Below are 13,493 nucleotides of genomic sequence, written 5' to 3'. Positions count from 1 at the left end.
GGTTCTTTAAGCTGCCATCTTATAGATTTCCCTAGTCAACACCAAGGCCAAAATTTGCAAAACCTTTCCCTCTGGAATAAAATTCAATTTCAATTTAATTTGAAAATAATTTCAATGAATTAAAAAGTTGAAATAACATTTAGTAATGTCATTTGAGGTTGAAAACCCTTGTGGAAATGAATGGTCAAGATTTGTGTTTTAAGTTGTGCAGATTTACCCTAGATGCAGTTATGGAGGTGACACAGCTAAATATACTGTAAGTGATGGATGATAATGTGATGATAAGTCTGCTGAGAAGCCTTTTCATTTAGATAATATACCTCTAAAGCATTATTAGCCCATGTTCAAATAATGCTATTTGAACATGACCTCGATGGATTGTTAGCAAGGACACTCAACTATTTCATATGAGGTCAAATGCATGTTTTGCTAGATAATCAGCCCCTGTACGGAGGCTCAGCAGGTTCATATTGTGCCACTCTGTTAAGCTGCTGCTCACTTGAACACCTTTAGCCACCGCACATCAAGGCTTTCTCCATAGAAAGTGAATACGACTGGCAGGCGGCGAGCCAGTTCTGAGAGTTTGAGGCTCTCCGGTTTTAGCAGGGTGTCAGTTGAGTTTGATGAGCATGTTTTTGCTGATAGGTATAAAGCGTTGTGCTGAAACCTGAGCTTGGAGATCCGGAAGGTTGGAAGGATCTTCTGCCTGCTCTGTTCCTCTTCTGACCCTTTCCGGATTATGATTACAGTCCTTGATTAACACTTGCCCTTTTTAGTCTCAGACACTCAGTCTGCTGTTTCTCTGCTCTCAGGTCTGCTGGAAAGAAGACGCAAATTGTGTCCTGCTCTACATAAAAACAGGTTTTGGTGTCAGTTAAATGTCATTTTTAGTAGTGGCTTCTGGACCGTAAGATAAAGAATAAACTGTTATTTTTTAGGCATTAAAATGAGTCATTGTATTATTAGTATTGTATCTATACTGGCAAAAAATGACCTTTTAAAGTGTACCACATATGTTAACCAAAGTTTGTCCAAAGTCCTAATCTGCAGAGTTTAATATGAAGTTTGACCATTCTTTTTAGCTTCAACTCTTCTGGGAAGGCTTTCTACAAGTTTTAAGAGTGTGTTCAAGGGAATTTGAACCATTCTTCTAGTTCTGGAGGGCCGGTGTCCTGCAAAATTTAGTTCCAACCCCAATTAGACACACCTGAGCCAGCTAATCAAGCTATTTCTAGGTATACTTGAAACTTCAAGGCAGATGTATTGAAAGAAGTTAAAGCTAAACTATGCAGGACTCCAATTCATCCCAAAAATGTTCAATCAGGTTGAGTTCAGGACTCTGTGCAAGTCCTCCACACCAAACTCACTCATCCATGTCTTTATGGACTTTGCTTTGTGCACTGATGTACAGTGATTTTGGAACAGGAAGGATTATTCCCAAACAGTCTCGACGAATTTGCGAGCAAGAAACTTTCCAAATTGTTTGTTTCTTTCTCTAGATAAAAGAGGCCAAGCTTAACCTCTGAAAAGTAACCCCACGCCATAATCATCCCTCCAGAAAACTTTACATTTGCTGCAATGCAGTCAGGCAAGTACTGTTCACCTTGCAAGGAACAAACTCAGACTCATTCATCAGATAGCCAGACAGAAATGTGATTGGGAACTCCAAAGAACCTGTCTCGACATCTCTACAGTCCTGTTGTGGTGCGCTTTACACCACTGCCCATTTCATGAAGCTCTCTATTCACTGTTTTTGAGCTGTTTGGAGGTGGTCTGTACTGTACAGCAGCTACAGTATGGACTGCAGAAAGTTGGTGACTTCTGTACACTCAGTCATTTTACATGGCCTATCACTTAATGATTGAATTGATGATGTTCCTAATTGCTTCCAATTTGGTATAATAGCACTATCAGTTGACTGGAATATTTAGTAATGAGTGAAATTACACGAATGGGCTTTTTTGGAACAAGTGTACATAGCATTTGAATTAACATAACGTCCTGAGAGCGACTGCCTCTTTCACAGATTTTTGCAGAATCAATATGTTTACGTGCTGGATTTTTTACACACGACCATGGAAGTGATTGAACAGCTGAATTCAGTGATTTTGGAGGGGTCTCCCAAAACATTTGGCAAAATAGTGTACATTCAATAGTTTTTTTGGTGTTGTTGTTGAAATATGCAATCATGTTGTGTTTATCATGGGATTATTATAGTTTTTCTTTATAAGAAAAAAATCATAATATCATCTTAATGTAAACAGTTTTTAATAATACTATTGATAATATGATAGAGCATTTGCAATATTGTTAAGGACTAATTTGTATTAGCAGTAAGTTAATAAACAACGATTATAAAAAAAGATAGTAATGATATAAAATATGTATACACACACCTATATTGTTAATAACAATATTCATACACCCCCCCCCCCATTTAAATTTTCATTTTAAAAGTACCTTATTTATGGAAACTCCACTGAATAAAATGAAATTGGATTTTTGAGTACAGAATATATAGAAGCGCTCTGTTTCTGCATCTGATGTGTTGAGGTATGCAGTACAGTTGAACATTGTGTGCATCATTTCTCAGTAAAGGGGACGGAAACTGGATCCTGCCCCACGAGTCTCCCATTGGACTGCCAGTAACCACCGCTAGTATTAATAGCCAGCACTTCCAGCACTTTCCGAAGAACCGTATAGAAAAGCATGCATTTACATGGCATTTTTCAACAGTCTGCGATTAATATTAGGATTTAATAAAAAAAAAAAAAAAAGATTTTAAGGCAGATTCTCAGAATTAGTTTGTTCTTCTTAAATGAGCAATAAATCTCAGCAGCTCCTAAACACCAAACCTCACATTTTTACAGTTTTTACATATGTAGATTTTAACAACAACAACAACAAAAAGAAGAAATTTCTTTTAACAAAAAGAAATCAGTAATCAACCTTTGACACTAATATAATAATAAATGGTTTTAATACATATATTTAAATGAGTTTACATTTGTGTGCGAGAAATGTACAAAAATCACTTTTTTTCTGGTTGAAAATAAATCTGAAAGTGTTAAGGAATTTAGTTTTAAACATTTTAATCTTTTCTTTTGAACAGCTCGATCATTTTTGATTTAAAAACTGTTAAAAACTGAATATACTTCAACGGACCACCAAGCTTCCCTAGAAGGAAATACAGCAGTGAGGACCCTTCATGGTTTGTCTTTTAAAAGGCCCATGTGGTGCCCTCTAGTGTAACATCTGTGTACATTCTCATATATATTACATAACATTACATTCTTTTTCGCCAGCGTGGACCACACCACACTATGAGCTAGACTTTATTGTAGGGATGGTAAGGAAACAGTGGGATAAAGGGAAGTAAGAGGATAAACTTTGAACAGGTAGGTACTGTAGGTTGATCGGGCATTCTACGATAATGCCCAGAGACTCAGAGGTGTGGGTACGGTCTCTGTAATATTTTGAGTGATTGAATCCCAACCCAAGAGGGAGGAGAGGGTTGTAAGGATTGTTAATGGGAAGCAAGAAAAGGAAGGGAGGGTGGGTGTAAGAGGACAAGAAGAACAGTGCTAGAGGGCTGCTCTGCCTTAAATAAATTTTAGCAAGTAGGTGATCGATCAAAGAGGCAGTATGGCATGGTCCCAGTATGAAACCATTTTGACATTTGAATAAGTAGATTAAAAACAACAGAACACCAAAGGTTACAAAGAACTCCGAGTTTATTTCTTCTCCGATGAAGACCCATCAGAGAAAAGCAGGAGAGAGTTTACCAGACATGTACATCCAGTGTAAATACAAATGCTTGATAAACAAACATCCAGTCACATTCAGCACATCAGATTCACCCAAACCTCAGAGTACACCGACTATTTTTTTTTCCTCTGAAAAGTTGCTTAAACCAGTGGAAATTTGATTGTGACAAACGTGTTACAATCAACTAAACAGATTCCTGATTGAAACTTAAAACAGTGTGAACACTGAAATACACTAAGTGATGGAACAGAGGTTAACACCCTTCCAGTGAATATCATAAAAAACATTGAAAGATTGCAGTTTTACTCAGTTTACTCACTCTCAGGCCATTTTACATTTGAGATTTTTTGTTGAGTAGAACATCAAAGCAGATTTTTACCTGAAACTGTGGTTCTTGGCGATTTATAAAATGCAAGTCAATGGTATCTGCCACTTTGTGTTGAAACAAAACAACATTCAGGCAAAAATTAAAACAATTTAAATAAGGATGTGGACTGAAGATGATAAATATTTTTCATCCAAGGACGCTAATCTGAGTTATGCAGAAAACCGTAATAATCTAAAAATATATGTATGAATAAAGCATCATTGCCATCCAATAAGGGTGTCACGATCCTCCAAATCCTCGATTCGATTACATTTTTGATTCTAGTCACGATTTGATTCGATTTTCGATTTAAAAAAAGAAAAATTTAAAAGCACAAGCTATGCCATTTTAAGACTTTTATGCAATATAATAATATTTGACCTTTGTGTGCTGTGACAGTCATGAAGCTCTGTGTTGCTCTGAAGGTCCAGCAATCTGTATTCAAGGCTAAATGTGCACTGCTAAGACCTTCAATAACTTTATCCTTCACATCATTGTACATGGAGGGTATCACCATATCTGTGAGATGAGTTCTACTTGGGATTTTGTAGCGCGGTTCTAGCACGTTAATTAAATGCCTAAAACCGGAGTTTTAGGTGAGGGCTGCTCAGAAATGCAAAACTCCAGTGTGGATCGTTGTCATTTTAAAACATCATTTAAGAAATACGACCAATTAGTGTAAACAGGGCCTGAGTGTGTATTTTTCGCGAGCGGATTTAGAAATGGGGGTGGGGCGGAGGATCGCGATGCCGGTGTTGTCTATCGGCCCAACCCTGTTGCAGAGCCTGCAAACTTTTTTTTTTTTTTGGGTTGACAACACGAACGTTGTCAACATAACTCACTGGAAATCCAAAATACTTCCACACCGGCGACTTCATTGAAAGAGGAGAGGGTTTAAGTTCTGTCGATGGGTCTCCTAATCTGCAGTTCAACAAGCACTTAAACAAGCATGTTTTTATCTGCATGTCAAGCCAAGCTGATGTTTTCCATTTTTTGGATTGGATAATCGAAATGGAGGATGAATTTCGATCGATTTTGAGGTAAAATCGAAATCGTGACACCCTTCCCATCCAACAAGTCAAAGACAACAAAATAATTACCAATTCCTGATAAATCGACTGCAAAAATCAGAAAGAAAAATAGAATTGGCTGCGTAAGAAGCCACTATGGGCCTTTTCAAGACAGTTCTGGAGGTAATAATACTGAAGCACTCTGATGATGGACTTTGGTCTGATGATGGATTTTAGAATGACCAAAACAACATTTTAGATGATTTACTATGTGATCAGTCTGATGGTTTCTCCATTAATGCCAAATCATTACACAAACAAAATCACATGACTTTGACGCACATACTGGAATTTATTCAGTAAGAGTGTATTTCTTAATTGGATAAAAAATATTTACTTATCGATCTTAAATGAAGTTATATTGCAATATTCGAGATATATGAGATAGTGTATAGACCTCTTATTAGCTTCTTTGTATCATCAGGAGCCACTGCTTTTCATTTAGTTTTGCATCTGTTTTTTTTTTTTTTAATCGATCCCATTGATTTGCACCAAGCACCACAGTTTGAGCTGCTATAGAAAAAAGTAATCTGTGAAAATCTCCAAAAAAGACATGAGGGCGAGTAAATAATGACAGAATTTCCTTTTTAAGGGAGTGAACGGACTCTTTAAAGCTGGATGAAGAATCTTACAATGCAGCAGAATAAAATGTTTCAACAAGGCATTTAAAATCCACAATTTTAGTCTGTGTCCTTTAACATTCGTGACAGGCAGAGAGGCTGACTTTCATGCCCCTGCTTGTTCAGGGATCAAATCGGCCCATTGTGGAACACAAATGTAAACTGTTCTGGGGCAGAAACAGAGCGCAAACGACAATACACATATTTTATTTGGCAAACGACAATCACCGGTGGTCAATCTTACCACTTCAGCAGTCATTAGGTAATGGAATCTGTTTTCAGAATGTTAAAAGATTAAACAAACCAAATCACAAAGACATAATACAGAATTCTGCACAGACAATATCACCCTCATATTTATTCTTACTCAATAATCTTCCACTGCGTAAGTGGTTATACCATTTCACAAACCCAAAAAAGTGCTATTTCATAAACCTAGCAAACAGCATCCAAGGAGTCCACAATCCAACAAAACTCCAACATTATACACTGACTTAAAATCATTTGAAGAGATTTAAAGTGGCAAATAATACAAAATAAGGCAGAATAAGGCAGGTGAGAAACAAGGCAGGATGGGAAAAAATGAAAAGTGACTTTATAAAGTGCAATTCAGAACTTAATGTTGAAATGCATGAATAAACATGAGATTAAAAGGGGAAAACCAAGCCAGAAAGAGACATACTGTTACTGTAGGAGCGTCTCCTTCCTTAAGAAAGAAACAAATAAGCATCCAAAAGAAGCCTTTAAAATCTGCATAGTCGAAAGGTACAATTAAAAGAAGTAAAATAATGTATTTAAAACTAGTACCTTTAGTCGCATCTTTATTTTCCACACACTGTTTTAGAAGAATCATAACATTATTTCCATCCAGACATTAGCCTGTAGGTTCTTAAAGGGACAGTTCACCTAAAAAATAATATGAGCTGTTTATTTACACACTCTCAAGCCATTCAGGAAGGAACAATAAAGATGATCCGAGCTGTAAACTGTGATTTATGGACTCATTAAATGTAGTAAATGATTTAAAACTTCAATACATGTGACTCCTAACAATACATGCAGAAGTGAACGTTATTTACAAAAGTTACATAGTGTTCTATTATGCCACAGGTGATTGTTTGCAAAGGCTGTGGGTTAAAGGTAATGTTGTAAATAATGTTCAGTTTCTGGCACAGACTGATCGAGATTCTATAAAAGACCTCGATTTGAAGGGACAGTTCAGCCAAATTTCTTTCATTCATACCATTTACTCAGTTTTTTTTCTATTGAACACAAAAAAGATATTTTGAAAAAATGGGTAACCATTGACTTCCATAATAGGAAAAACTAATTCTGTGGATGTTAATGTTTACCGATTTTCAACTTTCTTCAACACAAATGTTCTAAAGAAGAAAAGGTCAACAAGTGAAGGATGAGTAAATGATGACAAAATGTTTTGTGAACGTTTCCTTTAACATCAGGAGCAAAAAATGTATTTCCCCTCACTGTACGCGTTTTCTTCACTCTCAAAGTGCGGTTCATGCAGTTTATGAATCACCAAAGAGCACTGCTTTATCTAAAAGTCTTGTTTGATGGAAGAAAAAAGAAAGCAAATAAAAGCATCCACAATGAATATTTGATGGCATGAGGGTGAGGAAATAATCAGCAAGTTTTCATTTTTTGAGTGAACAATCCCTTGAAATGATCAGATCTTATTTTTGAGGAGCAATATTAGTAAACGAAGACATTTACAGCAACTAACCACATTTAAAAAGGCATTAAATACTTCAATAATTAATGATGAGTACAATGATGAGAACTGAGAATTAAGAGCTAATATCTGTTAATTTAGAACAGTCTGTTATTTGTGCACATTAATTTAATGGATAAGACCAGTGGTTATTTTTGTGCTTTAATTAAAAATAATTATTATTAATTATTCACCCTGATGATGTTTTCAACCAGTAATGAGCCTCTTAAGCGGCTCGTTAACCTCTTAAAAAACACAAACAAACAAACAAAAACATTGTGTTAACATTCAATCCCCACATTGTTCCAAACCTGTTAGACTTATTATGTGGAATGCATAAACTAGATAGTTTAAAATTATATTGGAAAATGTGCTGTTTTGGACCCTAAGTATTGACAAAAATAGTTTATTTAGCATTCCACAATGAATATAAAAATGAGTCCTACAGTTTTGGAACACGTGAGACAGTAAATACAAATTTTGGGTGCACTACCTCTTTGAAATCTGACTTTCATCACACATAAAAGAGCAGCTTGGACATGAGCTCTAAATATCTCCTTTTGCGTTTTATGCAGAAAAGTCAGTCATATGAGTTTAAAACCACATGAGGGAAAGTAAACAGCAAAAGTTCGATCTTTATGTGAACTACTCCTTTAAAGTAGAGGCTATCGTGATGTCGTAGAATAATACAAGTATCACAAATACTGGAGAAAGTTGGCGCGTCCCGAAGAACTGTGGTCGGCAGTTGCGAGCTGCTATTTGCGCATATGGATTTAAGTAAGTTCCTTTTCCCCCTAAATCACATCTAAAAGCTCTCAACAACACTAAGTGCAGTGTTTCTTTGTGCAAGGCCAGCGGTGATGCAATTAAGTGAAAATGGCGGTAAGCTCGTAGACGATTATACAGTCTGACTACACGAATCACACAAAGCCCTCAAAGGAGAACCAGCTCCCTTATGAAAGGCTGTTTCACTGTTATAGGACACAGGACATGAGAGTAAGAAGCACAACTGACCCCTAACCTTAAAAAAACAACACCCATCCGGACAAACACTTGTGTAAGATTATAGTTCGCTGTCTGAGAGGGCGTTATATAAAACACTAATACTCAATCTAAAAGAGAATATGAAAAAGAGTTTCTTTGCAGTTTCTCCTCCTCAGATCCATGATTCTGGGTTTTTGGAGGACTTCTGGAAGCCGTCGTCTCCACACGTTTCTAGGATAGTGCTACATTAGGGTTAGGACTGCCTTATGAACTACCTTACATCATGTGTAGATCCGGCTATGTCTCTGGGTTTGTGACTGTAGGAGCTGCTGTAGAACTCATGATCTTGGTGTATTGAGAGTGAATGGCATCGAAGGCTTCGTCCCGATGAATCATGGCACCAAACACTAGAGGCTGCAGGAGAGACATCATCAAACCATTAAAGCCATTCTGATAATGATTTAGATTACAACTGGTTTAAACTGGTTAGAATGCAATGCAAGCCTCCGCTTAATATCAAGTTCAACTTGACGCACTTGTTGTTATATTATTAGTTATTGTTTATTACACTGTGGAAAAAAGTTAACTTATCTTAAAATTGTAAGGCAACTTGATCTAAGTTGAGTCAACTCAAAACAGCAAGTCAACTACAGTAAATGGGGTAAAGGTTGCTGCAAGTTGATTTGCAATTTTAAGTCAACTTAATTTTTACAGCATACAGTAATTGTCATGACAAAACATTAGTAAATAAATTTGTAGGTGGGGTTGCAAATTGAATGAATTTAATTATGTATAAAATAATAGTTTGTGTGGGTGGCACGGTGGCTCAGCGGTCACAGCATGAAAGGTCGCTGGTTCGAGTCCCGCTTGGTCAGTTGGCATTTCTTTGTGGAATTTGCATGTTCTTCCTTTGTTCACAAGGGTTTCCTCCAGGTGCTCCCCCCACGATTCAAAATATGCTCAATAAGTGAATTGAGTAAACTAAATTGACTATAGTGCGTGTAAATACGTTGCGGCTGGAAAACATATGCTGGAATAGTTGACGGTTTATTCCTCTGTGGCGACCTCTGAATTAGAGACTAAGCCAAAGGAAAATGAATGAATGAATGATTGTTTGTGACTGAATTTGGAGAACAAATGGTTCATTTAGGCTACATTTGAGATATCAAGCTAACTGCAAAACATCATAATCAATAAAATGGTTAAAGGTTTCTAACATTCCTCAAAATATCTTACGTGTTGCCTGAAACCACTTGAGGGTAAGTAAATGATAAGTGGATTTTGGTTTTCGGGTAATTTACCCCTTTAAGAACGACACAATAATTCAGGTAATTAGAGCAAATAAACAGTTAATTATACAACAATTCACTTTGGTTCTCGAATCTGATTGGCTGATGACTCACTGCCTTTAAACAAAACAGATTAAACCGATATATTTATTGAAATAATATTTTAGTCACCAAACATATTTAGAAATTGAAAGATAATACAATTAAATTCAAGGAAAATATTTTATAAAAAATGACAACTTACAAAATTTCAATAACATTTTATTTTTTTTTTTTTTACATTTTTTGCTTCTCTTGATTTTTCATTTTAAAATTTGTATTGAATATTTTTCTATAACATATCAGTTTGAGTGTACTTGTTTTTGGACTGATATTGTAAGTTAATTTGTTAGATATATATGTATACAGGGCTTTACATTAACACCCGCCAACCCGCCAAATGCGGGTAGATTTCAGCTTTGGCGGGTTAGACAGACCATCCCACTAGCCACTTTGGCTGGTTGAAAATAATTTTTAAATTGTAGTTTTCCTAAAAGCAGAGTTCGACAATATAAGGATGACCCAATATGTGTGCATGTGATCTTAGAATCGAGAAGTAAAATAATTGTGATCACGCGAGCAGAAGAAAGCAAATGAATACCGAATGAGAGGATGAGAGCGCGACTGATTAAAACGCATGCGCGCTCCCGAATCGTGAAGTAACCGTGTCTGGAACAGGTTCTGGAAATTATGTTATGTTTCACCTGCTTTCATTTGCTTACGGGTTTATTAGGGGATCAAGCGCGAAGCGCTGAAACCCTATTGTATTTGTTAAGATTTTTATTATTATTATTATTTTTCTGCCCTAGTTTTTATTGGGCAGACCAAACCGTAAGGCCTAGAGAGCTGAAACTTGGCCAGATGGTAGTACTCCGGTACACTACATCCTGGCCAAAAAGATCAGCCTAATCGGACCATAGGTGGCGCTATGGCGCCAAAAACCAACATTTTGCACATTTTTTGCCACCATTTGTACACCGTTTCTCGTAGACTCAAAAACTTTACATTTTTTGAATCCTTGGGTTGGCGCTACATCACGATTTGTCCGAAACCTACTTTTACGAACTAGTCCTAGTTTTTCACTCAATCTGAACCAAACCAGCTCTCAAACATTCTCTGGACACTGAATATCAATAATTATTGAAAAAAAGTTTAAATTTTTATTCTCGCGCAAAACATTACACAAAAATGTTCAATGCTAATTGAAGCTAAATGCTAATTGTAGTTATAACTTTTGAACGGAATGAGATATCATCACCAAACTTGAGACACACATGTGTAAGGTCAATTAAAGGTCACAGTGCAAAATCCGCGGATTTTGGCCACATGGTGTCGCTATAAAGCTTAAAAACATAAAATTTACTCTAACCTTACAACCATTAGTCCAATCAGCTTGAAATTTGGCATGCAGTGTCTTTGGCCAAGTTGTCATAACATACTGTTAGGAAATTGGGACATTTAAAAAAACATGGCCGCCATTGGCCAATTAAATTTGAGCAGCCATTTAACAAGGTTAACGATGAGTGATAAAAACGAAACCCGCTGGGCATGTTCGACTCATGGTCCTAGAGGTCTGTAAGAATTTTGAAAGAAATCGGCCACTAGGGAGCGATTTTACGTATTTTAGTGTGTAATGGGTTGTGTATTACACAACCTTTTGTGCAACCACACAAAATACATATCATATGATAGGCCTGCTCATACCGAACAGTTTGACACTCAAACCACTGCTGTCACTTACACCGTTCATTAAATATTCATCAATATAGGAAAAACCTACTTTTGCGAACTAGTCCCTGGTTTTTGCTCAATCGCAACGAAACCAGCCTGTTAGAATCTATGGACTGAGTAGATCAATAATTATCAAAAACAAGTTGAACTTTTCACTTTGGACAGCCGTAACAGGCTCATTTACAAAAGGGGTGTGTCCACATGAACCTACATGCCTGTAAACCAATAAGAAAAACTCAAAACAACACAGAAATTGGTGAGCACATGTGCCATACCAAAGTAAAGAAACATGGAAAATTTTGTTAGGATCAAACCATAGGTGGCGCTATAATAGCGGAAATGGTCCTAAAAACATGCTAAATGGCTTAAAAATGCAGTAAATGTGCTTTATTTACACACTATTTCACAAATACACTTATTCTACATATCATATGATAGGCCTGCTCATACTGAACAGTTTGACACTAAAACCACTGCTGTTACTCACAACGTTTATTAAAAAACCATCAATATGTATAAACCTACTTTTGCAAACTAGTCCCTGGTTTTTCGCTCAATCGCAACAAAACCAGTGTTGTTAAATTCTCTGGACTGAGCAGATCAATAATTATCAAAAAAAATGTTAAACTTTCCATGTTAAGTAGCTGTAACAGGCTCATTTGCAAAAGGGGCGTGTCTACACGAACCTACATGCCTGTAAACCAATAAGGAAGAGCCAAAACATCACAGAAATTGGTGAGCACATTGGCATATCAATGTGAAGAAACATGCAAAATTTTGTGGAGATCGGGCTATAGGTGGCGCTATAATAGTGGAAATGGTCCTAAAAACATTCTGAAATGGCTTAAAAATGCAGTAAATGTGCTTAAAATACACACTTTTACAAGTTTGATACAAGCTTATCACTTAAATTATTTACATGTTAAATTTTTTGTCCATCTTGAATGTTTTAAAGTCTCAAAACACATATTTTCAATATTCTATCATTTTAGCCACTATAACTATGACTTTTAAAGGTCACCTACCAAATTGAACCACTAGATGTAAGCACAACACCACTTATTTATTGTTCATAACATTTGCATACCTTTGTTTTTTTTAGTTTAAAGTCAAGGAAATTGCATTTAGGATCATTCTGAATCACATTTTGACCTGATGTAAACACTGCTATGCATTAAACATCTAATTTAGTCCCAGTTAACCTCTTCATAATAATTCTAATAGGTAAAACTGGTTCTATAATTAAACACCTTGTTTTAAAACATGTAAAGAAAATCACAACTGTGGCCACTAGATGGCAGTAACAGACCACTCATTGTTTATTTTACTGCTCTGTAGCAAAGAATGTGATGTAATGTAATGTAATGCTTTCTGAATCCCAAATTGACATGGCATGAACACAGTTAATGCATTTAAGATCAAATTTAGTCAAAGCTTGTCACTTTTTACTCTGTAGATTTTTAATTCTTTTAATAAAATACTAATTTTTCATTTTATATAGTTAGAACATGCTCAATTATAGAAGGGATATGTTTATGCACACCTAAATGGCTGTAATCACAAAAATAAATTACACCTTGGCCGCTAGATGGCAGTAGGAGATAACTAATAGCTTATTCACTGCCCTTTTGTCATTTTTATTAAGAAGAGCTAAAATAGCCATAACTCTTATGGATTAAAATATCTTCACCAAACTTGTTACACATATGCAAGAGGTCAGTCCAAGGTCATAGCATGAAACTCATAGACATTGGCCATATGATGGTGCTATACACTGTAAAACCACTGTATCAGAGTAACCATTTATCTGATTAACGTGTCTTTGTCTAAGGTGCCATGACTCGATCTACACATTATATCATAGGGCTGCCTATACTGAATACTTTGACATAATTA

General features: G+C 36.1%; 1 protein-coding gene across 36 annotated transcripts in view; it reads right to left on the bottom strand.

Moving 5' to 3' along the window:
* Positions 1 to 3,716: 3,716 nt before the first annotated feature.
* gramd4b (GRAM domain containing 4b) overlaps positions 3,717 to 13,493 on the bottom strand; it is a 65,738-nt gene continuing 55,961 nt past the window's right edge. For all 36 annotated transcript variants that reach the window (XM_005163041.6, XM_009297989.5, XM_005163043.6 and 33 more), the window contains one exon: positions 3,717 to 8,952. In XM_005163041.6, coding sequence (XP_005163098.1) covers positions 8,836 to 8,952 — 117 coding nt within the window. In that variant the 3' untranslated portion in view covers positions 3,717 to 8,835. The remainder of the gene's footprint in view (positions 8,953 to 13,493) is intronic.

This window comes from Danio rerio, chromosome 25 (assembly GCF_049306965.1).
Source record: "Danio rerio strain Tuebingen ecotype United States chromosome 25, GRCz12tu, whole genome shotgun sequence".
NCBI classification, from domain to species: Eukaryota; Metazoa; Chordata; class Actinopteri; order Cypriniformes; family Danionidae; genus Danio; species Danio rerio.
This window is presented reverse-complemented; position numbering and strand designations above follow the sequence as displayed.